The sequence below is a fragment of the Ixodes scapularis genome, unplaced genomic scaffold, assembly GCF_016920785.2.
Source record: "Ixodes scapularis isolate PalLabHiFi unplaced genomic scaffold, ASM1692078v2 PGA_scaffold9__187_contigs__length_104089568, whole genome shotgun sequence".
Classification (NCBI taxonomy): Eukaryota; Metazoa; Arthropoda; class Arachnida; order Ixodida; family Ixodidae; genus Ixodes; species Ixodes scapularis.
This window is the reverse complement of record NW_024609884.1, coordinates 32,871,542-32,898,995: the sequence shown is the minus strand read 5'-3', so window position 1 is coordinate 32,898,995 and position 27,454 is coordinate 32,871,542. Positions and strand designations below refer to the sequence as shown.

General features: G+C 45.7%; 1 protein-coding gene across 1 annotated transcript in view; it reads left to right on the top strand.

Moving 5' to 3' along the window:
- Positions 1-3,769: 3,769 nt before the first annotated feature.
- Positions 3,770-27,454, top strand: part of LOC8051698 — a 66,002-nt gene continuing 42,317 nt past the window's right edge. Inside the window, exons 1-3 of the mRNA XM_029968631.4 lie at positions 3,770-3,876; positions 22,301-22,854; positions 26,382-26,505. Of these exons, the coding sequence (XP_029824491.2) occupies positions 3,828-3,876; positions 22,301-22,854; positions 26,382-26,505 (727 nt within the window). The 5' untranslated portion in view covers positions 3,770-3,827. The remainder of the gene's footprint in view (positions 3,877-22,300; positions 22,855-26,381; positions 26,506-27,454) is intronic.

Below are 27,454 nucleotides of genomic sequence, written 5' to 3'. Positions count from 1 at the left end.
GATAACGTCATCTGTGCTCGTAAACCACGTTTCGGTGAATGCTAAGATATCAAAAGCGAAATTTATGGAGGTCAAAAACGTATCGATGTCATCGTGTTTATTACAAAGACTTCTAGCATTTAAGTGAAAAAAAATGACAACGCATTTTTGTTACTATCAAGACATTCCCGAGCGAGACGAGAAAAAGATGCTGGATCGTGATAATAGTCCGCCATTAGAAACAGGAAAAAAAAAACGAATTTCTTCCGCAGCCAACGGGCTGTTCACACAATCTTATCAAGGTCGGCCTCGCATTCGATCTTTATAACACGGTCACTTGTCTTCTTTCGCGCGAACAAGTTACCATTTTTCTGCCATGCGAACTGATATTGTTTTTCTTCAGCTTTCCCCTTCGGCAACCAAAGAAGCTTCTTGTTCGTCGCAGACAGGTTGTCAAGAAACGAGATATTCGACCGGGTTTCTTTTAGGTAGTGCCTTTTTTCAAGCCATAGGTCTTGAGTTACTCGTGATACGAAGCGAACCAACACAGCTGGAACTCTACCCGTTTTTGCTGGAAGACTGTGGAGGCCCTCCACATCCCTCTCGGTTAGCTGTGGAAGCTCTAGGTTTTCAGCGAGGTCATTTAATTTACAAAGGAGGTTCTCATTTGCACTTTGTGATATTTCATGGATCTCCAGGTTTTGTCGTCTCGAGTACTGTTCTAGACTGCTGACTTGTTTTTTCAGCGTGCGGATTTCCTCACTGTCTTTGTTTTCCTCAATTTTTTCCATCCGTTTCTTCAGGTCGGATATTTCTTGTAACTGCTCTTTTATTCCCTTTAAAACTTCGTCGTACTGATTTGACAACAGTTGTACCGATTTTTCGATCTGATCAACTGTGTCTTTAATCTACATTAGAGATTCAACTTTAGCATGAATAGTCATGATTGCAGCGAGCTTGTTGTTTATAGCCGCTAACTCTTGCTTAAGCTGAGGCTCTTGTTCAGGCTTCTGTTTCTCAGGGTTTTGAACACCTCGGCTTTTCGTGCTGAGGCATGTCTGGCATTTCCATGTATTATTTTTGCAATTCTTATGTTTGCCCTTTGAAGTATTCTCGCCTGAGAATTCCCACATGGTAACCATAGCCGCACTCCGAGCAAGTTAAGTACTTCGTAAAGGTCCTAAAACCGACAAGGGTCGGTTTTAGGACCTTTATTATTTTTAATTTATGTAAATGATATTAATCAGTCCGTCACTTTATGCATGAGAAGGTTCGCAGACAACTGCATATTATATAAAGAAGTAACATCTGATATAGTGGCAATTTCATCATTCAAAGGGATCTAGATACTAAAATACGTGGTGCGAAAAATTGCGGGTGAAGTTGAATCTAGAGAAAACCGTGTGCATGACTTTTTTTTAAGAGACAACCGCTAGTTCTTGTTACGATATCAACAACACTCGTTTAAAACAGGTTTCAGATTACAAGCATTTAGATGTTTACCTCACATTCTCGTTGAGCTGGTATCGGCACGTAGATTATACCGTACCAAAGCTTCCAAATTTTTATGTTTCTTGCGCCGAACCACTCGTAACTTTCCACAGGTTACGCGGGAATTATTATATAAAACAAACGTGATATCTATATTAGAATGTGCCTGCACTGTGTGGCACCCAACAACCAGTCTAGATACGAATAAATTAGAAAAAGTTTAAAACCTAGCGGCTCGGTATGGTTTTAGGACAATTTTTAAAAGATAGAAAGTTTAGTGCAACGCGCTCAAGACAAATGTTGAAATGGAGTAAAACTGGAATGCCGCAGAGCAAGGCTTCGTTTAAAGTTTTTCCACTCTATATTTCATTCCCAGACCGGCACTTCACGTGAAACCTACCTGTTTCCCCCATAGCACCTATCCGAGCGTGTGGATCATATTCATAAAGTGCGTGAATATAGGTGCAAGAATGCGGCTTTTAAGAGTTCATTTTTTCCCCTCAGAAAACAGTGTGCCAGTGGAACAAATTACCTACTACTGTTGTCTCAGATTTATCAAACGATGCTTTTCATACTGCTTTAGGAACGGTAGGCTGATTTGATTGATATGATTGCGTAAAAAATAAATTTTAGGCAGAAGTTAACACAGTATATTATAATTATTTTTATGTATAGGTGCTGCAGAACTTGGTATACTCAGAGGGAATGAGTTTCGTGAATCGTTTATTTGTTCTCAATGTCCCGAAGTGTGATGGAGTGCGTTGAGTGACGCGAAATCTGCATGTCACGAGATGTGTCGGAAACTTTTGATCTCGCGAGGTATTAAAATATTGCTGAAGATTATTACTTGTTAATTTGTTTTCTTTTTTGTGTGTGCACCCCCCCCCCCCCCCCCCTCCGCCGCTATAATGCCGAAAGGCGCTGCGGGTACTGAATAAATGAAATGAATGGATTGGATTGGATTGGAGTCTACGGCTCTCCCCTTTGTATCGGGTGATCAACAGTAACGGATACTGGATCTAGCCTAGTCAGTCGCGCCTCCCGTGACTTCCGCTTCCGCTTGGTGTTCCGCTGATCGGTTGCACTCCCTCCGCCGATGCGTCTGCCTCCACCAGACCTCCAGCCGCCTCTTCGTCACGTCTACCGCCGATCGAACGTTCTCTTGTTCTGGACGTCGGGGCACAAGGTTGCTTGACAAATAGCCAACCCGCCGAATGCCCGTTGAGAAGCTGCAGCATTTTTGATATCGGGTCTCGAGGGGATCGCGGTTTCTCATGAGTGTAATATATTGTCAGTGCTCGAATTTAGTCTCCGTATAAATAAATATCAATAATTTATCTTGGTTGAACTTTTGGCCGGATTTACCCCAGTTACACAGGCACACTTAACTGCATTTAAGTGTGACCGAGGTCGGACTTAACTACGGCTAAGGGTGTCCGACGGGAATCCTAAACCGCGGTTACGCTTAAGTATGGTTAACAGTTACTGCCAGCTATACCCTATAGTTACACGGGCATCATTACCCGCAGTTAATTAATTTAATTACGAATGTCTTAATTCAAAGAGGTGTTGTAGATGCATGCGGTTCTCGTCAGATGCCATCTACGACCGGCATGGAAAGGAGTGGATTGGGGTATACGGATAGTCAGGGGAAAGGATAAGTTAAATGAAGTGGTAGATTAATGAAATGGGTGACAACCGCAGTTATGTCTGACCTCTGTCACACTTTAATGCGGTTAAGTGTGCACGCGTAACTAGGGTATGGCACGCGCGGACGCGAGCTTCAAATAAGTAAGGGGTGTACCATTTCGTCATCTATACGTTATGAACTCGCGCAAAAGCTTCAAATCCCGCTTTTTTATGTTTTAAACGCGATGTTTTTAAGTTTTAAAGATTGAGGAGAGCGCTTATCATTTCCAGTCGTTGGCAACATTAACAAAATAATAATGTCGGGGTGTCAGTGGCCTTTTGAATTAAACAAGCACGCAACAAATAGCGACTGGGTTTGACGTCAAATTATCGCCTATGATCAAACGGTAATGAATCGACGGAGTGTGTCACCGTAAAGTTGAGCGCAGATCTTTGAGTCGTCTTGCACTCCCTTAGATATCAAGCATGAGTGCAAGGACGTCATCCCCGCTTGGCTGTGAAGCGGCGTGTTTGGCTTTGCCCGTGTAGTGCAAGCAGCGAGAAGGATGTAGAAAGAGCGGGCGTTTTGGCTGACGTCACGGCACCACGTGACTCTCCCCGTCTCCCATCTCTCTCCCCGCGTTACGTTCATGCCCGAATGCCCCCGGGACCATGACTTCGAGCGTGCGGCAAGACAACTCGTCGAGTCGGCCGCCGCGTCCCGCAGAATGGGCTGCTCTCCACAGCTCCTGCTCCTGCTGCTCCTTCGCCTAACCGGTAAGCACGCGCATCCTCGGCCCGTTTTCGGCTCAGATCAACGGGCCGAAAACGAGGGACGCCACTGTCCGTCTGAAACACGCCGCACCGCACACGGTTGTATATCTTATCCACGCGAAGACACCAGGACGGGTTTGCTAGAAACAGCATCTTAGCTAAGACACCAGCGGAGTGGCACGTGAAGTCGAGTCTCAAGCGCCCGCGCCGCGCTTCCCAGGCTCGGCAGGCTTCCGCTTTCTATCACACGGTCTTAGGTAAGACGCTGGTCCTATATGACTACAGCTCTCGAATTTGGACAGCGCCTCTGGCGAGCGAACTCGAACATTTCTCGGGCGCGTCATTGCGCTTTTTCACGTTGCTCACGGACGCTATGCTGGCAGAATTTTATTGGTGAATACTTCTTTTTTTGAGACATCAAGTACAAAAATTAATATATATATATATATATATTTGGTATCACGACTGTTCTCAACTAAAGCAGTGTCCCTGAATTACAAGATATCATTTTTATTCGATATTCTGTGCTGTTTCATAAATATCACGGCTCAAAGTTTGGTTTCGGGCGTCTACGGCAAAACCGAAATTATCGGTTAGAGGGATGACAAACATTGATCATGAGCCGTACGAACGCGACGTGACGTCACAATGGTGGTGCGGTACGCGGCACAGCCAATCAACCGCAGCTCCACCTCGACCTGACGTCACAATTGAGTGCTGCGCCAGTGTTCCTTAACTGAAAGCGAACCAGCTTGCCGCCAGCTAAAGAGCAGCTGGTCGCATCTTTAAAATCGGTTTTAGTGGAGTACGGGGCTTCATTGTGACGTAATATTTCGGCTGTGATCATATTTCGAGCTACAAACGCGATACCAGTCATTCATTTGGACTTCGTTTTCGACCGGAGTTCCAGCTCGCCTGCTATACTTGCTTCTACTTGAAAGCCCTCTTATCCTCTTCGTGGGACAGCGCGAGCTGCACGTTTCTTCTATTTATTTAGACATTTTTTTAATTCTTTCAGGCGCTTTCTTTCCGCGTGTGGACAGATGCTGACGAACGCTTGTAAACGACCTTGGGATCGTGCTTGAACGCTGCAGCGGCGCTTTATGCTCGATGCAAGCATTACACGGGCGCGTCTTAAATACTCCGACGCTGACAACAGCGAATGCAGCCTAGCGCAGAACGTGCGCCTTTCATTGGCCGGCGAGCAGTAACTCGATATCTGCGACCAATCAGCATCTGTGTGGGCTGCGCTACGCCGCATTTGCTACGCTCGACGTTTTGCCCATTTCCTCCTTTGGCCGAGAGAAATTCAGACCTATGCGGATCGCAAGTTCGTCTGCTTCTTGGCGCAGGGGTCTCGATGACGTCAGAACGCCGAGCTCGGATTGGCTCGGATTGGCTCGGATTGGAAGGATAGTGAGTAGACCTCGAGGGTGCTGGCATTGACGTCTACCCACTATCCTTCCAATCAGAGCCAATCAGAACTCGGTGTTCTGATGTCACCGCATCCCCCTTGCGCACGAAGCAGACGAACGTGCACTCCGCATAGCCACCGACAGCCGAAGAAACGCAGGGCGTGGCAAAGCATCTTATTATCGCTCCGCATGCCAATCAGATTGCGGCATTCGCTGACAAGAACCAATGACGAAGCGCGGGAGCATAAGAAGCCACGCCTTTCTGAAGCTGTCAGTGACCCACAGCAAGCCGCCCTTGGCGTTAGGAGGTCACGTGCTAGGAGAATCGTTGACGGGCACGAAACAAACGCAAGCTTCAAAAAAAAAAAAAAAAAAAAACTTTTGTTGTGGCACAGAGCGTTGCGTTTCGCGTGCTCAGAGCCACAGTGTAAACTTTTTTTTAAGCATCATTTTAGTTTCGCCATTCGCCAAGCTCCCTTCGTAGACCGCAGCGATTGGCTCTCCTACCAAATGCTTTGCGGGAAAGTAGACGCTCGGGATTTCTTAAAGTGTGACTATGTGAACATCTAATAGGTCATTCATTTTTGTACACGACCATGTCTATGCGGAACGAGGAGAGAAAAGTGTCTCCTGAGTATACCCGTGTCTCTGCGACACGCCCACTCACTTTTAAGGAAACAGTTTTAATATTTAAATTTCTGAATCCACGTTCTGCGAGCAACAGGATAAAATCGGGTAAAATAAAACTTTCCATGTACCAAAAATAAATTTAAAAAAAAGGATGGGAAATCGCTAGGCAATTGTGTTGCATATACGTGAAACATTCTAGCATTACAAACGTTTCTATCATCGTTTAGCAGCACGTCTAGTCTGTTGAGTCAGAGAGACGCCTACATTCACGGCGCTTTTCCTCGGATAATTTAACGCGTGGCATGTGTACACGTCAAATGATAAACCTGGTGATCTTCCAGAACCTTCTAACTCCCTCCGCCCCTCCTACCTCGCCTACCTCTCCTCCCAGGTCCACCCATGGTTACACGACCTCCCCGTAAACCAATCAGCGTCGAGCACCTCTCTTCTTTCCCACTCGTCAACCAATGAATGTCGAGTCTCGCGGTCACGCTTTTATCCAAGCTTCACTTTTGGGCTTCACGAAATGCCGTACACCTAGCCAAAGAACGTTTCACGTTAAAAAAGGAAATCTATTTTATATTTGGAACCTACAGTCACTGGCAGGATGAGAACGGCAGGGAGGTATATCCGTTGGCCCGCCTCTAGCGCGAGCTTCTTACGAGTGCATCCGATAACACTCGGGCGTCGCGTGAGCAACTGTAGCAGTTGGAAAATCGCCTGCAGCCGTAAAGGTCAGTCTCTGCACACATAAGTCAAAGCATAATTCCACGGTCTTTTTAATCTCCGTCTTTGCAAGTATAATTGTGCGAACGTTGCCATAACCTGGTTATTATTGTGCTTTATGATGAAACGAAAAATGAAGTTCAGATAAAGATCGGGGTATTACAGATGTCGGCGCGAGGATAACGATGATAATTTTCATCCTCGCCTCGGCTTCGTGTGAAACCAAGGCGATGGCAATGGTCGGAATGAAATAGGTATTCAAGTTTCTCGACCGCTTCTATATTATCGTAAAACAAACCCGTTTTAATCGTATTGGCGAAGAAGTAAAGTCAACTCCGGATAGTACGGAGTTTGTATAATCTGGCCTTCAAATGTGCTCGGTGTTAATAGACATCGCCTCTTCATCCATATCAACCAGAATCTCCACCTGCCTGTCTATTCCCTTCACTCCCCCTGTTTACGATAAAAACATTTCGACACGTTTTACAAAGTGCTGTTTTGTATCGTTCAGTGAACCGTCATGTTCTCTCGCCCTTCTTTCCTTCCTCGTACAAATATAGGCAATAAAAAAAAAAAAAAAAAAAAAAGAAGGGGTAAAAATAAAGCTGTCGCTAACTCGTCTACTTGCAGGTGTACATTTCTCCGCAGCACTCTCTCCTTGCGCTCAGACTTCGGAGCAGCCGCTTCGCTTTCTCCTAACCTCACGTGACATGTTCGTAAAATCTGGATTCATTGCATTAAGTGCGGTTCATTAATCTGCATATATATATATATAAGCAAGATTGGCTTACCGTAAAAAAGAGCGAGCATAAGAAAACAGGCAAGCCAAAGCGAGCGGCACGGTTGCAGCGGAGCCATTTCTTTGGAATTCGATTCGTTAAAAGAGACATAAAACCGCGTCCGGTTTGATTACATCGTCTGGCTCGTGTTTATAGAGATAATAGACGAGCGAACGCACGTGTGTCGCTTCGGGTATGCGCTGGTGTAATTGACTTCGCTGGTGATTAGCGTATCGGCTGAGTTAGGTGACTGGAGGTCGTTAATGCCGAGCGCTTCTTCCGCGCCGCCGCTTCTGGAATAGGTCTGAGTCACTTACTGCCTTCCCAACGCGTTGGGCCACCCGAGGCCACAATTAAGCGTGACGGATTGGTTTCGTTGAGGCCCTTGTGCCAACAAATGTAATACCTTCCTTTTCTGGTGTCGTGGCAGGATGGCCGAAATCGTCGCTACCCATGGGGCCTGATCGCGGTGACTGTGTGCGTTTCGAGCTTTTAGAGAGCCTGTCGATACGTCGTGCGGTCTTGCCATCGCCTGTAGTACGTCGACCCGATACTTGATATACGGGGAGGATTTGTCGCTCAGATAACTACAGTTGGTGACAGGTTAAGGACCTCGTAGATTCTCCCCTTCGAGCGCGAGATTTCTGTCGTTGATATCACTTCGTCCCACGCGTTGCCGAAGCCCGGCTGAAGGCGACGGGCCCGTGCTGGAGGCCGCGCTTCTCCTGGATTCCTAACCTGCCACCGACTATCCTCTTCCGGTTTTCTAACGGTAACTATCTAAAACAAAGCGAAGAGAAAAAATGTTCTCGAGGTCGATGGCGTAGCGACGGGTGTTTGACGCTAAGGAAGCTCCCCCCTCCCCCCCTCCCCCCCCCCTCCCCCCCCCTCCCCCCCCCTCCCCCTCCAGTCCGTAAAATATTGCACGACTTTGCATGATTTTATGCGGTTGCCAGCCCCACTCAGTAAACACGTAAAGGGCAACTCCGGTCCATACTTTCGATTTTGGAATTATGACTGTTTTTAGCGCAGTCAGCGTCCCTGAATTGCAAGGTGTACTTTTTTTCTCGTTATTGTGCGTAGTTTTAAAGATATCGACGCCTCAAAGTTTTGTTTGAGGCGTGGCCAACAAAACCAAAACTAGCCGCTCGAGGCCCCGGCAACACTGGAAATCAGCTGCTATGTGAACGTGACGTCAGGATCGTTCTCGTTCAACGAGTACGCAGGCCGAGCGGCACCTACCTCTGTTGCACTAGCCGTCTGAAGATAGGAGGTAAGCTGATTTTGTTTTAATTCTGCATACGTGGTAGTTATCCAGCACATGTAGCAAGAGTTAGTGCGTATACCCAAAAGCTAGCGACTGTAAAACCCGTGAACTCGTTCGGTGCCGTACTCGGCGGCCGCCGCCGTGCGTGCGCTATGCAGTGCTCGTCGCTTGTATATTCGAAAGCTTAGGGTGACCACCTTCCTGCTAGCGAAATGCGGGACACGCGTGGCTGGGGGGGGGGGGGGGGGGGGGTTGAGGGTTGAGGAAATTTATAAACAAGCAAACCACGAACCGAGGATCTGTTAACATATTTAATATCCTTTGATTTTATACACCTGCAAATCGTATAGCAGCAATTACGTTCAAATAATTTTCATTCCCAGTGATATATTTTCATGCTAAATATGTTATTAGATGTGTCGAAGTCGAAAACATAAAAATTGACTGCAGCAGAACTCAATGCATCAAATGGAAATAAGAAACTGTAAATCTTTTGCGGGTAATTGTTTCCTGTCAACGCTACTTTTATCAACCTGGACCTACACAAATTTTTAACATTATGTTCTTTTTCGACCGTTGTGAGTCGCAGGCTTTCTGCCTTGTATGGCAATCTTCACACAAAAAAAAAAAAAAAAACTTTCCACAGCAACCCTTTCGCATTGGCACAGCGATTTGAAAATAATTACAATAATTTTTATTTCAACTTTTGACAAACAATTTTCTCTCAGAATATTTTTCCACCAAGGAGAGAGGCACAACGGCACACGCGCGTCGGTTCTCCTGCAAGGATGACGGTTGCTTCCTGCAATGCTAGCACACGCTTACCAACAACCCCCGCGCTTCGCCGTCTTCCGTTGTTCGGCAGCACCATGCGTTGCAGAGTGAATTTAACGACAGTGTGAAATGTGGGACATTTTAAAGATTCAGGAATTTCTCGTGGGACGCGGGTCACGAGCCTTCAATGCGGGACAGTCCCGCGAGTCGCCGGGACGGGTGGTCACCCTACAAAAGCTAGCGACTGGAAAACGAGTGAACTCGTTCGGTGCCGTACTCGGCGGCTGTCGCCGTGCGTGCGGTCTTGCGTACTCGTCGCTAGGCGTATATTGTCATCGGGGCTCCGTGGATGGAGCGGCGTTGCTCTACGCCGCGCTGCCAGTGACGTACAGTACGGGGGGCCCTCTCGCTTTCGCGCTGCGGGTCAGTCCCAGACACGAAGCTTTGAGGCTCTCCGGCGTGGGCCGCGGCGCCCGAACACACGTGTGCTGGGCTGTACACGTCTGTTTTTTCGTTATTTTTTCCTCGGGCGCGTAAAAGCCCAAGTCCAAAGTCCACTCGTCGAGCAGCGTTCACCCACACCTTCTCCAATTTCCGGTCCGTTGGAAACTTGTGAAAAAGCACCTCCGGGTTGCGCAGCGGGTTGTTTGAGCAGCTCACAGCGCTAGGAGTTGTACTCAGCATCTTTTGAGGAACAGCTGGGCAGTCTTGAGCGCACCGAGTTGCTCGCTAAAACTAGTCTAAAACGGCTCGCTAAAACTAGTCTAAAACGGCTCACAAGCAAATAAACAAAAGGCTATACCGAAGCTACGCGGGATACAGATAAAAGCAACGGCTAAACACGCCAATCACAGGCCGAAGTAGCGGTGGTAGCGGTTCAAAGAAGCGCACTCCGCGCTACGCCCGGACCAGAGGAAACAAAGAGAACGATACTGACGTCACGGCCCAATGTTGCTTTAGCGATCGGCAACGCGCTGGCCGCCCACTAAGGAGCAACGGCTCGCGGCGGGTCGCATTTTTATTATCGGCATTCGTTGAGAATGCGGCGTCCTCCGGACGTAATTTTTTGGCTGGGGTCGTATTTTGTGCCACTACAGCGATACCAGCAATTTATTTCATTTTGAGTTTTGGCCGAAGTTGCCCTTTAATGATATATCCTCGCAATTACGATGTCTCAAAGGTCTTTCTAATGGGCGTTATCTCCCGGTTGACTCATGACTCCTCAGCCCGATGCAAACCTCACGGCCAATGGCCACGCCAAACGTAGCGACCAGGAACATCTGCACAGAACTATAGCAGTCACCCACTTCGAGCAATATCAATAAACGTAATGTGCGTATATCCCATTTGACGGTGGAGCAGCTCAAGATATATCATACGTACCACACGGAACGCTAATTTGGGCAATCTGATGGAGCGTAAGAAACTAACAAAAGAAGAAAAAAAAAAGACAGAAAAGAATATAATGTCATGACACTGAACGAGGTGCTCCTGCAGCTTGTCGGACGGCGTTGTTTGGACGCCCGCGGCATCGCAGTTATGCACCCCAGTAAAAACTGCATGCTTCGCTTAAATCGTTACTTGTGCCTTTTGTTTATGTTGTTTGAGGTGTATCAACACGGGATCTTGGGAAAAACTGGGTAGCTCTAATAAATCTTTAACCTTCTGGTCGCTCCTTTACGTCCCCCTCTTCAGCCCCTGCGACCGACGCCTGGTGAGGCCAAGGTTCAGCTGCTATTAAAATAACATGTAGTACTGTGAACCAGTGCTTCCCTAACACTGCTACCCCTGCGACCCACCAAAAATATAAAATATCGCGAACCACACCCCCCGTGTTTTTCGTAATGTCAACTGCTTCCATTTCAGTCCATGCATAGAGAAAATTGACGCTGAAATTTTATTTGAGTTAATGTAGTCAGAGTGAATCAGCTAAGCTAAAACGTATTGCAAACAGAAAAAAGAAAAAAAAAAACGCATGCCAGCAGTAATGTCTGTTCCTAATGGCTACAATGACTAAAGCGAGCGTGTTCGTTCGAGCAGAGCTTTTCAAAACGAGAGCAGAGTTTAAACACCAGAACTCAGTTCCGGTTTTGCACTTAGTTTTCATCCACGGCACCATAAAAAAAAAAAAAAAAAAAAAAAAAAAAAAAACAGGTTTTTTTTTTTTTTTTTTTATGTTTCCGAGTTATTTTGCAGTACCCCGCTGAATATGTCGCGACCTCCCTTGGGGACGCGACCCACAGAAACACTGCTCTGAACTGCTCGAGGGACGACGAATTAAGTTCACTGGCGTGTAAACTCTGTCCAGCGTGCTTTCTGTCTTCCCAGGGAAGCGATGAAAGGTAACCAGTGCAATCAACTCACTTTAATACCCCCCTAAAGAAAGAGTGATTCGAGCCACCATTACAAGCAGACAAACCGCTGTTGTTTTGAAAAAAAAAAAAGAAAAAAAGGGGGGGGGGGGGGAGAAAAAGAAGAAGACGTCTAGTGCAACGAGGTTTTTCTTCCTTTTTTCTTTCTTTTATGGCAGTAGGGCCGTCTCGCGGCGGTAGCGACGAATTCGCCCGCCTTAATCAGTCTAATCTGACATCGAAAAATGATGTGCCGCAAGCCGAATTGCGTAGGCTCTGACTGAGCGTTTAGCGAAATTGAGCGTGCAGAATTTTTATCTTTGCTTCCCTCATATTATGCAGTTACACAACGGAACGAGCAAGCACTTGCACAAGCCGCCCATCGCTGAGCTCGGGTGCATTTGAATTCCAAACCAATCGAAGAAACCATTAGTTTGAAAGGCTTCCACACCTCGCTGCGTTAGCCAAAACCAGTGTGGTACACGTTAGACAAAAGCGAGAACAAAAGCAAAGACCCGTCCCTCCTCACTTTTAGGATGAGTTCCCGTTACAAAAGTTCCATTGATCCAAAATAAGCGCGTTACCACTTCAGTTCCAAGAATTTGTTACGTTTGTGGGACTAGAGCTGGAGTCTATGTTCTTCTCTATATTATGACAAAACTGGAGATAAGAGTAAACAAAATGCCTTGCGTTTCATGCTACCGTGCACTCGCATTATCGAGCGTCGTTTAGAAAGGAAACGACCCAGGAATCCTGGCTTTGATCCCAGTCCCCGCCCGGATGAGCATCGGACCGGCTTGCGGTCGTGTATCATTATACTGCGTGATGCATGTTAAAGATCCCTGGCTAGCAGTCGTACCGCACTGGCTAAATGTTTCATCAACAGCGGAGGTACCAATCACCCTTTGGAGCTCACCAATTTCGCGCCGTCTAAACGTAGTATACATACACACAACACACATAAAAAAAAATTGTACCCTTCCAGATACTTGTCTGTGCGTTTTTGTGATCGGAAAGAAATATGCTTGGCGAATTCAGTTCCCACGTTTATATCACTGAGTGAAGTAGAAAAAAAAAGAGTTTTCTGTTTTCCGTTTCTAGAAACATTCGACGAATTCCCGTTCATAAAACGGTGGAACAACGGGGACCTTTAGCAAACCGCTGCCGCGTTCCGAGTACCGCACTACCGGAGCCTTCGAAGCATGCTTTTAAACGCGTGCCCCGCGGCCACGGGATCAACCGGGCGCGCGCTTAAAAGCATGCTTCAAAAGCTCCGGTAGTGCGGTACTCGGAACGCGGCAGTGGTTTGATAAAAGTCCCCAATGAAAGAAGTACGGTGTCGTGCTAAAACCATTCATAGGGTACAACACGGTCTAAACAAATTCGTGAAACGCATTGAGTTACGGTACCGGTTTGCTTCCGAGATACAAGCTGGAAACATCAAAATTCAAGGGTTAATAATTAATTTACCCGTCATCACTTTCTATCTCTCACTCGATCCTTATCGGTGTCTCTGGCGCCTCTCCTGAACGCTCCCAGGAGGCGGTACGACCCCCATCGTTCAACCCTTTTTATTCTGGGTGCCTGGTCTTTGCGCGGGAGCGCTTTGGCCAAAACCCTCACCCACTTGCAAAAAAAAAAAAAAAAAAATTGTTGTCCGTGGTGAAATTTATTAGCCTAGCAGTTCAATCTCATTCCTTTTTATTTTAACGTGGGGATAGTTCTCTTGGTGAGAAATTTTCGGCGGAGGCGTGGCGTTCCGCTCCGTATACCTGCGCCACTCCCCGACGCCAGAGTTTCTATGTGGCTTCGAACCGAAGCACCACTTTGCCCAGAGGCGCAGAATTAGGAGACTAGTCTTTACGAGCGTTATAGCCATCGCAGCAAATTGCACGCTTCAAAAAGCTCCCCCCCCCCCCCCCCCCCCCCCCTTCCCCACCATGGGATGGCCTAGTTATGTAAGGTGTACGCCAGAGGAACAGGCAGAACAAGCCACCGGGAAAGCGATCGGTTGTGTATGCTCCTCGCATCACGATGTGGAAGTACTTCTTCTTTTTCTTTTACTTTGGAAAATATACTTGGATGGTTACAGAACGCAGGATATTGTGTGTAGTGGATCCAAAACCGGCTCGGTATAACCGAAGAAATTATTAAAAAGCAGACGAGTCGGTGCTGTACATACACTATATATGCACAATACATACATACACTATACGTACAGCTGGTGATATACAAACACTATACATACAATGCCGCAGACAAACAAGAGCGGAGGAACGTTGTGACGTGTATTATGCAGTTTGTTAATTTCGAGCGCTTTCCAGTCGACGCGCAGAGAGAGAGGAAAGGCTGTGGGGGGGGGGGGGGGGGGGGGGGGAGGGGGGGGGGGACTCGTAGGACTGCTCACTATATTAGCCATCCAAACTTCGAACTAAAAAAAAAAAAAATTTCTGTCAGTCAGCTGCCATGTGTGGTGAAACGACAGTATTGGGATACGAGCAGAATACATTTTCCTCTTCTCTTTCCCAGATGGCGAGAAGAAAATCATCGCAATTGCATTGCATGTTTTCGTAAAAAAAGCAAAACAAAAACAAGCAAACCAGCAAGAAGCCGAAGTAAAAAAAAACTCGAGTATGCGCAATTACCAAATTCGAACGGAACTTGAGCAAGGCGACTGTCGCACATTTGCGGCCTTTCGAAACTGGAGAGGTATAAGCCTTACCCAATACGCAACCATGCAGGCGTCGAGTGCGGATGCTTATGCAAGCCACTTCGAGTCAACGTCTTCCTCAGACATGTTTTATCTAATGCTACGTTCTTTCCAGTCAAGGTTTCAGTGCCATACTTTAAAAAGTATGTTTTCTGTGTCAAACTGTCATGCGTGCATTCGGGACTCTTTATCCGTGGGTTAAACCAAGACGCCACTATAACTCGGCGACAATGTTTTTTCGTGGCAGTGCAGTGGAGGGTACAGGCACGCGTTCCTTATACTAATTTGAGCGCTGGATAAGGCTTTGCGCGGGCTCTCTTCAACTCTTCGCCAAAGCCCTTTAATTAGTGTCCCTGGCTCTCTTTGATAGGCTATGCGCCGAGCAACTGAGGGAGAGGAGAAGACGAGAGGGGACGTCACGAACGCCGAGCCCTGGTTGGAAGGATTAGTGGGTAGACCGAAAGCTAGCTTCTTTTGTCTCCACCTCAATCGTCGGACGCGTTCGAATGCGAGAGGCGAAAGCCGAACGCCGGCGTTCCGCGTTCTAAAGCGTTCGACGAGTGCAGTGGAGACAGAGGCCGCTAGCTTTAGGTCTACCCACTAATCTTTCCAACCAGAGCTCGGTGATCTGACCTCTCCGAGCGCTTTCGTCTCCCCGTCTCCCTCAGTTTCTCGGCGCATAGAGCTTTTTACCGTTTTCTTTAACCGTCAATAATACGACCTTTTGGGGCTTATCTGGAATTGGACCCTTTTTCATTCTTGTTTTCACTGACTGCATGACGTGCGACCGGTAATCCGGAATTCCCTGTGCCGCTCACTTGTGCACTCGGGCAAGATGTAATCGATCAGAAAATGAAAGCCAAACAGACAAAAAAAAAAAGTGACGGGCTTCCATTATAATACTATGCATACGTATATCTGATTGAGGCATCACGCTCTACGCCTCTCTCGTTGGTCCCTATAATACGTATACAAGCCGTACTTACATGAAGGCTACACGTCGATTTTCCTAAATATTCTTTAGTTCCTTGGCTCATGATTCTGTTGTAAAACTCGCATACATAGAAATTTGTTTGCAATTAACTGACAGCTAGCTTCATTTTAAGTACATGTGTGTTTTAGTTTCGTATATAATGACTGCAGCATTTTGTGTCCACTACTGATTGTTTTTATTTTTGTGCCTATTGGAGGGCACAAACAAATTTGTGTCTACTTATAGACGCTTGCAAGCAAGGCAGCTGCCGCCACCATGTCTCCGCTCGTGCGGACAAGCCCGTGCAATTTCATGCTTGCCAAAGCTATGTTCACGCGCAAGCTACACGCGTGCTTGCACTCATGGGGCACCCGTTAGGGCGTCATGCTTGCAATTGTCTATAGTATAATGTTCGAGTGCTTTATTTTTTAATCTGTTGCAACATACAGTCAGTCATTCGACATAGCAATTGTTGTTTAGAAGTTTTTGTTTTTTTGTTTTTGTATACACCTTTTTAGCGCTAATCACCCAGGCAAAAAATGCTGAGTCACCGGGCTGTGGGCCCATGGCCGGCGTCTGATATCTCGAAAAAGAGAGCTACTCATTATGCTCAGAACGCATTCCACAGCCCAGCGGATAAAAAGATGGCAGCGCGCAGCTGTTTCGAGACTATTTTTGTGCCTCCTCCTGGATAGCTGCATCGCAAGTGCAGCAGCTTTCCGTGCAAATAAACAAAGCGTTTGGTCCTTTCGCTCTGTGACCACAACAAGATAAGCCTATAATGCCTTGTTGACCTTGCTCTTTCAAGGACATTCACTTCTATTCACCGACTTTGTTTGTGTGCCAGTGTACGATGTCGAGTGTACGACGTTGAGGCGTTCCGTAAGTAGACTACGCGACGGTGCAATATTTTCAGGGGTGCCGTAACTTCCATTGCTTTGCTAACAGTCTACAAAGAAAACGTGCAAGCGCACCATTAGATGGCACGCTTCCGCCAGAAACAGCTAGGATGATCTGCCTCTTCCAAATTCATGGAATGTTCGCGATAGGATCAGCGTGGAATAAACATCTCATCTGTAATGCTCGAGCTTCGTGGGCAGTTTCCATGTCGATAAGTGCGCCCTATGCATATGGATCTCTGCACCGGCTAATATACGTAGTGTGGCTCTTTTCGTGCACCGCATTCAGGGACTGTCCGTTCTCCTCGAAGATTAAAATAATTACAACTCATTATTCTTCTCCCCACCTAAATCTTTCTTATCGGGGTACTTGATCTCTCTGCGTCTCACTTCTGTAATGACCAATTAACTTCCGAACACGCTGCGAGAGCCGTAGTAATCAGCGGCATTAACAACTTATTTAGCGCCTCTACCAGAACAACGCCCCCGGTGTGGCCCCGACTAGTAAAGTCTATCTTTAACATTCTAACAGCTTAATGCCGCTGACGATGACGGCACATTAGAGACTCACCTCAGCTGAACGCGATAAGGGGAGAGCTAGGCTATGTTAAGACATTTGCGTTTGAGTACGACCTGCTGCGTTAAGGCCCACTCATGCGGGAACGCTTAATTACGTTGGACTGCGTTGTCGAGTTACGACAACACCACCTAGAGCTACGGCCGGGGGGCTCCCATAGATGACGTCACCAACGTGACGATACGGGGACTTTGAGGCGACTGGACGATTCCCAAGCAATAGCGCCAAGGCGCGTTTTGTCAATGCGGCGTAGTTACCGAATTGGAAATTGGTTATAAAATACGTTTTAGATACATTTTATCAGCCACAATTTTATATAATTTAGTTTTTATAGTTTTTTTAAGCTTAACAGATTTGTTTGTGCAGGTGAGTTATACGGCCAGGTGCACATAATATAGGGGGCTAATCGTCACAATACGTCAAATCATTAACTAAAGTATGCTCATTAACTTTTTTGTTAATTTGTGCACTGCACGAGCCGTAGCGCTCCACCGTGCTTCCCATGTGCTTCAAGTATTTCTAATATTGACTAATTTAGTGGTTTAAAATTAGAAACTGGCCGAGCATCATTGAAAACCACTAGATCAGTCAATATTAAAAAGACTGAGCCCACCGGAAGCGCAGTAATGCGCTAAAGTTACCGCTCGTGCTACAGGCACAATGCTGGGGCTATGATTATAATAAAAACCGCGCGGGCGCCTTATAGGGAGTATTCACTGGCGGCCATAGCTGTGTGCGCGACTGCTGAGCGCGTGCTGATGGCTAGCTTTCAGGGTTCTTTTTCAACGTGCATTCCACACCGTCAAAATGGCCGGTCTTAGCAGCCTATTAATGGGGGCTCGTTCTGAGCATGCGCTCTAGACAGTAACCACAAATATGGCGCCCAGTGAATACTCCTTATGGCACCGGCAGCCTGTCTCCTGCTGCACGAGCTTTAGCGCTCCACTGTGCTTCCGATGTGCACAGAGTCTCTCGAAAATAACTGATATAGTGGTTTTCGATGATGCTCAACCAATTTAAATTAGTGCCATATGTTTATTTTCAATAATTATAAGTTAATTAAGATATTTTAGTAAATTATGCAACTAATCGTTATGATTAAACCCCTATATCATGTCCCCCTGGACGTATAACTCACCTGCACAAACCGCATTAGTGTAGCTTTCACGGCTTTTCATAAACAAATCTGTTAAGCTTTGAAACAAAAACAAAAAAAAAAGACAAAAAAAGAAACAACTCCCTGTATAATAAGTACCTGATATCTAACGTACTACCCACGTAAATAGTACCAAATGTATGTATCGTCATTATGAAACCTCGCGGCTACATTTAATTGATCCAGACGCTTTGCTAGTGTACAGCGGTGAAAAAAAAAAAAAAAAAAAAAAAAGACTTTTGAGTGCGAAGAATAACTGGTAACTGTCGGCACGTATCGATTGAATTTTCAGCGTCTGCCCTCCTGATGCTTCTTTGACCGCTCTTTGGCTCTTTTTGTGCGGTTCTGGTCACCCACCGAGCCAATCACGCACAGTGAATGCCTCGTGAGCTTTTTTTGCCGGTCTCCGCCATCTGCCTAGTGAAACACCGCGGGCGCTTTTGCTTGGAGCCGCCTTGGCCCGGGGGCCCCGCCCGCGTTGCGCCTTCTTAATTTACGGCGTTTCCCGAGAAGCGATTGCGCACTTCTGTACGGCGGTGAGGTGGCCACGGGAAGCTACGTAATTCTTTACCTGCCCGCTCGGAGACGCTCGGATTTATGGTGTCACGGCTTGGGGCTAATGAGCTGGCGTTACATTGCGCACCGTGGCTTCCAGTTGTATCTAAGTTGCGCGGTGACTATCCATCTCCAGTACGTGATCCTAAAAATGCAAAAAAAAAAAAACAAAAAAAAACAGCTTCGGTAATCTTAAGGCTACGAAAAATTAAGAATCCAATTAGCACTGAAAGCAACGTCCCTGTTACAAAAAGGAAAACCCTATTGAAGATCCCTACTCGGGGAGGAAGGAGGGTGTAAGGGGGGGGGGGGGGGGGGATGTAGGTAGGTAGGTATCTTCAATAGGGTTTCGACGCATCTGTTTTTTGTTGTCTAATATCATGCTCCATTGCGAGGAAGTCTACATTCAGGCCCCCGAGATGTTGCATGATGCCTCGAACTGCGAAAGCCCGGAGGTCAAACAAATCGTTGATGTGGTGACCTACGCCATATTTGCTTTAACATTTTTTTTTGTGATAGCTTTGGTGTTGATTTAACATCCTTTCTTCTCTGTTCGTCGATCAAATCGATATATATATATATATATATATATATATATATATATATATATATATATATATATATATATATATATATATATTGTGCTCTACTTCAATATGTCATAGCAACTTCAAAAATTGTTCGCGTTTTTGTCATCCTAAGAAACCCCACCGAACATAATCGGCGTCCCGCACAATTATTCTGGCCCGATACAATGGATATATCATTACCATTACCATCCAGCAAAATATAGCCACGGTGAACGGTTTCTCTCGGTTTGAGTGCTTATCAAAGGTTGCCTATGGAATCGAGTGAACTTACAAATTCCAACTTTCCCTGCTAGCGCCGATAACTTTAGTGCAAAACTTGGAGATCCGAAGACGCTACTGCTTCTCCGGTTCGTGCTGTCGCTGCTGTCGCCTCACTTCGGCTTTACGGGCACGCAGATAAACATACACACTCCCGCTCGTTCCCAAACCGTGCAAGCGTGCCTTGCGTGGCGTGCCTTGCGTGGCTTTTTTGCGACACGAGCCTTAACGCTATCGCTTTAATACTTACCACGACAGTACTGTAGCCACACGTTTCTTCAACTATACTCATTGATTGTCGCTAGAGGGTGTAACCGTGTAATAAAGACACAGGGAGGTATACAGGATTGCTTCTTGTAAAAGGGGGGCCCCATTGGGGCATTACATAGGGGGGGGGGGGGGAGAGGGGGAAGGGGGGGGGGGGAGCGGGTACAGTACCGGGAGGCATGCATGTAGAACTTTAAACGTATAAAAAACGAAAACAGTAATAAGATGTGGCCTAACAGTGGCCACACACGAAGACATGACGCTGGTTAGGTATTTATTAACTATGGATGGCACGGCATTTCTAAAACGATCGGGGTCACTGATGTGCACAGTATGATTCGGCAGATTATTCCCCTCTAATATAGTAAGGGGAACAACAACTTCATTGTGCAAATTCAATTGTTCACTTTCCACGTACGCGAAAAGAAATAAGAAGTACAACCTCCGTCGTGATTCATATTTAGCACTTTTCAGAAAGATCAGATCTATTCACTCAGTGTATTATCGTCGAGCACTTAAACATGACGCCATATTCGTAAAAACTTCGTGACCTTTCGGCTAAGTTACACGAGGCGGGTTTCCACTAACTTACAGCCGTTTTTCGATTCCACGGTTAGTGAATGCCCGAAGTCTTTCGACCCATCCCCTTCGCCGAATCCAGACGTGCGCACAGAGCCCAAATAATGTGTCCAGAAAGCAAAGATGCGAAGAGACTTTTATAGTCGGGCAGCGTTCGACGTGCGTGCTTCGAAGGCCCTCCCGCCCCGTGTCACGTCACGGTCGAGCGACTTTGGAGCACGCCAAAGCGGGGAGCGAGATAGAGCCCCAGGAATTACAATTAACGTACACCACTGGGCAGCCTTGCTGCCTTCGAGCGGAGAGGACCGCGCGCTCTTCACGCTGCGCTGGCGGCACAGAGATTCGAATCTGGGTCGAGACGCCCTTTCAAGTCCATCCTTCAGAGAGCCAGGTTGGACGCGGCGGAGGGACAAAACAAAAGCGTCCCTGGTTCCGCGTCCCCTGGACTCGCAACAGCGTGACACTCCGTGACGTCACCGCTGGACTCTGCCCAAGTCCCTGCCCCTCCGGAAAAAGAAAAAGGCACCTCACTCAGTGACGTAATAAAAGATCAAGAGTTTCACGCCTGAACTATACGTGGCTTGACTGACGTCACACCAGCGGCTATTATGGCGACCTTGCTGCTGTAGCGTACATATCGCACCACCGAATTTGTTTTTCTCGGCAAGAACAAATAGAAATGACCACCAGCAGGATGTAAGCCATGCGTAGCTGCCCTCGGGGACATTTTTTTTTTTTTTTTTTAACAGCTGGGAGGTCATTTTTGTACGCACACTTGTTGCGGAATAACAATAAAACTAAATAGAGACTTGTGATGGGGGGTACGGAAGCCCGAAAGGATAAACTCTGAAGACGCGCATACTCCTTTGCCATGTTCTACGGAGGTGCTTCATTAGGGTACTTCATACCCTATGCAAGCCATCTGTCGCGACCTAAACATCATCTGCCTGAGCCACAGTGCATTGTCGAACGCCCGAGTGCAGTTCTAAGCGACTTACCCGTCTCCGTATCTATCCAGCCGTATTTCCGGTCCGGCGACTAATGTACGAGTAGACGGCGAAGCGGCAGCATACCGTAACTGTAATGTGTAGTCCGAGCCACGCTACCCTTTGTGGTACGTGGCCCAGTCGCTCGTTCCTCTGGGGTCAATGAGGCAAACGAAGCGTGCTATGGAAGGGCCTTCTGAAGATGCAAGCCTGCCAGCAGTTGACAATGCTCACGAAAAGTCGAGCTAGCCGTCAACTGAGAAGTTGTTCGCGTGATAGTGTCCATGCAGGCACAAAAGGCACAACTGCCGCACGCAGTGAAGGGCAGGGGTCGTGCGCCGAACAATGTTATTAAAAAGCGCGTGTTTCTGTTTGGACAAGTAAACAAAAACATACACCACCATTAGAGGTAGACACATTAGCGAAGAACGAACCATGGAACATTGTAGTTGCCTGCAGTTTTTTTAAAGATCGAAACCATTCTTTCAGTGATGCCCGATGCTTAGATATCAAAGGAAAATACGTGCCTTAGACAATAGTCATTATATTTATTATCGCCTATTTCTCGGTGGAAGCCTAATTTACAGTTTATCCATAAATATTTATTATAATATGTTTATGGTTGTTTAAGATACGAGTGCCTAACCCCCATTACCACCTTTTTGCTAAACGTCTGCTGACTTTTTGAACTGGACGGGAATATTGGGTCCCACTAATAACCTAAATCCAGCAAGGTCGGAGACAACAACTTTATAGGACAACTTTCTCTTGGTAGTTCCCGTGTGACTACACAGACAAAACAAGCGTTTAATTATTTCCTCGAATACCATTCAAAATCAGAGTTATATTTGGAATGCGCAAAAAAAACACATAAAAAATTACCACTATACATCCCATAATCATGCTCTACTTGTAATATATGGTTTTATTTCTAGGAGACGCCAACCCTTGCGCCGTACCCTACGGAGTCATCGAGGTGCTGAAGACGTCAAAGAGATCCCTGGCTGGTCCTATTGTCCACTCGCCGGAATCGTGGGGCGCTTCCGAGCCTCGAGCGTGGAGAGCACCGGAAGATCGCTCCGGCTACAAGCCTCTCCAGGTATTCCAGACGACCATGGTGCTCACCGACGAAGAATATTTTGCTTCCTTTCACCCTGACGAATCACAACGCAATGAACAAACGTACGGTCGGGACCTACCTGCTGATGGAACAGCTCAGCACGTCGTTGAAGGAGGCAAAAAGATGCCAACGCAGGACCGGAACAAGAGCAAGAGAGTGGAGTCCATGTCAAAAGACGTCTACCCGATTTCTCCTAAGGCCGACGTCCGGATCTTGAGGAGTCACCTGGAAGGTTTCTTGAGCGACATGAGGAACGATCTTAGCAAGGACCTCAAAGAGGAAGCGAGGGTCCGCATCTTTAACGGATTCCTCGAGTACGGACTAGACACTCGCTACCAGAACTTTAGCGGAGAACTGTACCGGGACCTGGTAAGCATTGGGAGAGTCACGATCTCGCTTGCTCATTCCTACGGGTTTAAAGCGTATACATCCAGGGATATTCTCTACCATGTAGAAGAAGAAAGAAAATAGATGCTTAAAGAGACCCGATATTGGGTTGCAATATTTCTCGGTTTAATTTACACACGCATAGTGGCTCTATAATCCGAGAAGCTTTGGGGCGGTGTAATTTCAAAGATAAAAGTGGACTACCTAATTCTTTTAGTCTCTTCTTTTTACAGCTTGGTGACGTAGTCTCGGGAATTTCTCCTCGATGACAGGAGTTTAATGCGGCTTATGCACTGGACGTCAGCACTGAGTGAGCACTCAACTTGCGCATGTGACAATCTATTTATTGTCTTTTAGAATTTTCAAGGGAATTTAATTAGGTTTCGTATGCTCTACTAAGCCACAGTTAAGCTTCGAGCATTAAATAATCTCCCTTACATGCTCGAGTGAATAGTTGGGTTCTTAACAAATCGTTCACAGAATGTATGTAAGTGTCAACCATACTAATAATAATTATTTGGCGTCTGTTGATTCTGGAGTATACCCAGAAGGCTCGGTAATCGGTCCTTTATTGTTCGTAATTTATATTAACGACCCAGTAGTTAAAATGTCTTCACCAATCTGCTTCTTCGCTGATGTCTAGTAGACTACGTTTTTTACCGTAACATAACTGATCAATCTGGCATTTCTCAACCTCAGACGAACCTTGAATACATATCGCAATGGTGCGGTTCTTGGCTAATGGAACCATACGCGTATAAATGACAATACATGCAAATCAATGAGAGCATCCCGCTCTAGCACCACATGTCCCGCTTATCACCTAAACAATGGAACCCTGACATTTGTTTCTGCCAACAAATATACCTAGCGTCTTTATTAATTGCGAATTTTCCTGAAATAACTAGATTGAGTACGTTACAGGCAAAACAAAAAATGCTAACTGCATGCTGCAGGTTATTTAAAGTCTAATTTATTTCAAGCTCCTTCATCAGTGAAACGAATTCTTGCACAAGTGCCTTGTGCGTTCAGTATTACAATATACATATAGCAAAATGGAATCCCGGTCAATCAGTGCATTAGAAGATATCCAGAAGCTCAATTTATCTCATCTTATCATCGCATGGTCAGTGTCACTAACATTAAAACACCTTAAAGCCACAGTCACACATCGATGGTACATCATGCAAAAGACGGTATTCCCTGCACGCAGACATCATGACACAATTATCATGCGGATTCAGGCGTGTTCGCTTCGAAGCGTGTTTCTTTCACATATATGTGTGTCTCGAACATGTCTCCTGACAGTTTTTTGAATGACCAATGTGGCAGGACTGTCATACGAGGAGGAAACGCGCCTCCGTGAGTGTGCTGACTGTCTCTTGTATGTTAGCAGTGGAATCGTGGCTTTAGATATAGCGTTACCTAACTTGCGTTCTTGCAGCTTGTCTATGCTTATTCCATAATATTTACCATCGCAACCCATTTCTACGTCTAAAACGTATACTTGAACCATCTTATCACCTTGCTCGCCTCGATCACATTCATAGAGTTGACAGATCCGCGAGCTTGAACACGTCCCAACAATTCAACGATTCCGCGTCGTAGTTATACCTCGCGCAAGTCAAACGACTGGAACTACGCCTTCCCGCTCCAGTCACATTAATTACTGACGTTTTGCTTTTTAGAGAAACTCTTATTTTAGAGAAGCCCTTAGTTTAATTTAATTTAATTTAATTTACATTTTAAAATATAATCTATATGTTTTTAGTGCGTATCCAACATACTTCGTATACTTAAAGGAAATAAATAAAGCAATAAATGTCTCGCCCAACACTTGGGCTTGTGGCCAGTCGCTGTAATGCGGGAATAGTCGAACGCTAACAATGTCTGGAGCTCAGTACGTGCCCCGATTTCTTTGCTAACCCCAGCATGCGACTATAATGAAGATTAGCGGCATATAATCAACGCCAGATCACGTGGCCGCTTGTTCTGACGGCTAGTTGAGGGAGTGGACCATGCTTGGTTTTCTCTTATATATGCTATATATTTATGTATATATATATATTTTTACTCCTATTGCGTGGAGGAAAAAAATTAACGCGCGTGTCGTGGATTGTAAACACTTGAAGGATTAATTATATGCAGTATTTACTGAAAGTTCAAAACTCGTTGCACGCCCCATTAATGGCACAGCACCAGCTAAGGCTATAGTGTGCGATAAACAAGGTAAACTAGAGGAAATGCTATAGTACGTAGAAGCTTATTATAGGTACTTTTCAGGTTAGTTAATGACTAGCTACCGATGACTGTCCTCACCGCGTGCATATAACGAGCTTTGAAGTGCAGGGCAAATTGGGTAGACTAATCTGTCCCTTGCTGTTGCTAAAGTTGCAGCAATCCATCACGAAAGATAGGAAAGAAAAGCTGACGAAGACACATCGAGCATCTCCTTGCCTCGTACGTTAAAGTCGGGCATTTAATTTCCCATTCAAGTGCGCAACTTAATCTTCTGGAGACTTGCGCTCTCGGCCCGAGACGTTGAGGCCAGGCGCCGTTGCAGCATTTTCACCAACCAGACGTGCGTTCAGAGCGCATGGCAGTAATCGATCAAGACAGACACGCGGTTTCTTTTTATTCCGGTCTTTTGTTTAATTGTTTCATTTTATTGCTATCAGACTTCGTACAGATTAAAAGCTGCCAAGCTTTTATCAAGGAAGAAAGATCAACGGATTTTCCTTCTTTGACGGATAGATCAGTCAATTCATGCTCTTGTATTTAAAAATTTAAACTGCTAAATGATCTGCTAAATTAGACTGCCGAGATTACATACACTTGAACACGTCCAGGTCAAGAGGAAATGAAGCACAAATCGCTCACTGAATAAATGTGCAGGGCTGACTGCTTCAAATACTCCTGTTTTCTGCATTCGGAATGATTGGAATTTTCTCCCTGAACCGATGACCTCGTGAAAATCCGCAACATCGTTATTATTGAGAGTTGCTAGATTTTTGTGCTTTGGTGTTTCTTGAATGTTTTGTTCAATCATGTCAAGTTACGTTGTTTGTTGCTTTTTTTATGAAATGGTAATTATGTTATTTTTTTACCCTCGTCTCGTTAAAGCAGATTCGAAGACACGTAATGCGGTGTTACACGTATTTGAACTAATTCTGCAGTTCAACCTCACATACACATTTTCTAATGAACCGTCTAAATGAATTTCTTCTACATTGGCTGCCCATCGGCAGCAGGTAGTACCTACTTATTTGTTATTTACTATAAGTAAATAACAAATAGAAGTTAAACAAATGACAACAAACGGTCAGAAGACATTACTGGCGTGCGTAGGACGATATGCACTCGCTTTTATATGGTGCTCTTCGGTTCGTGATAACTCGTCCTCGCTCTTACTGATTGATTATAGCATTATTCGCGGTCAAATGGTACTAACATTATTGGTGTTGTATTTTCTGAAAATGACAAGTGACTGACGAAATATGACATTACAGATAGACGGTCAATCGACATCTGGCGTGAATATAATTGGAGTACTTCCCGGTAAGTACCGTAGAACGCCGAAGGACCACATCATTGTGCTCGGAGCCCACTACGACACATTTCAAGAGACCAAAGGTAATCTCGGATTTGAAACTACCCTGTGAACTTCCAATGTTTTAATGCCTAGCTGTCGCCGTATCCTGTTTTATTTGTGTGTGTGTGTGTGTTTTTTAAGGTACTATGTGTTTATTTATTGTGAAGGGGCCATAGGTGTAAGGAAGGGCATATATTCTAAGTCAATCACAGGTGCAGCCACATGTTCACTCCAGTGGATACTCATTTGGAGTTTTTGATTTCCTACATTTCTGGGAGTTTATATCCGACGCCATGTATAGGCAGAAGGGCTCAATGAAGGACGTATACAGGTAAACTCTTCCAGCTAAATATCTCAGTATGCATGCAGTGGAAAAGCTGCACCGAACAGCGATAAATTTGAGCACTAAATAGACACGAGTCAGTAAGCACGTTGCTCACACACAAGTTGCTCTTTCATGTGGCTCAATCAATTAATAGTCGTATGCGGTAATTTGGAAATAAATTTTTTTTTCGCATAGGAATAAAAGAAAGGGCCCCAGCCGCGTTTATTGTCGTTCATAATGTATCCTTACCTTCTCTTCACGATTTAGCTGTAAGCATATAGCTTTTACTTCTTGAGAAAGTACTACTTCGCCGCTTAACCCATTTTTCTGAAAAACACAGCTTATTCAACGCCGCTCAATTCGGGTTCAGAAAATATCTTTCTACAGAATTCGCACTCTTAGTCCAAAAAGAACACATCTTGCATCAATTTGAAAAAAAAAAAAAAAAAAAACTAGTATTTGCTGTTTCCGTAGATTTTAGCAAGGCCTTTGATAGCCTAAGTCACAAGACTCTCTTGCAGAAACTTGAATGTTATGGTTTTCGCGGCGACGTATTAACGCTTCTTAACTCCTACTTAAAACACCGACAACAGTACGTACACTCAAACGACTGTTCCTCTTTAACAAGGCGCATTACGTCAGGTGTCCCGCAAGGAAGCCCCATA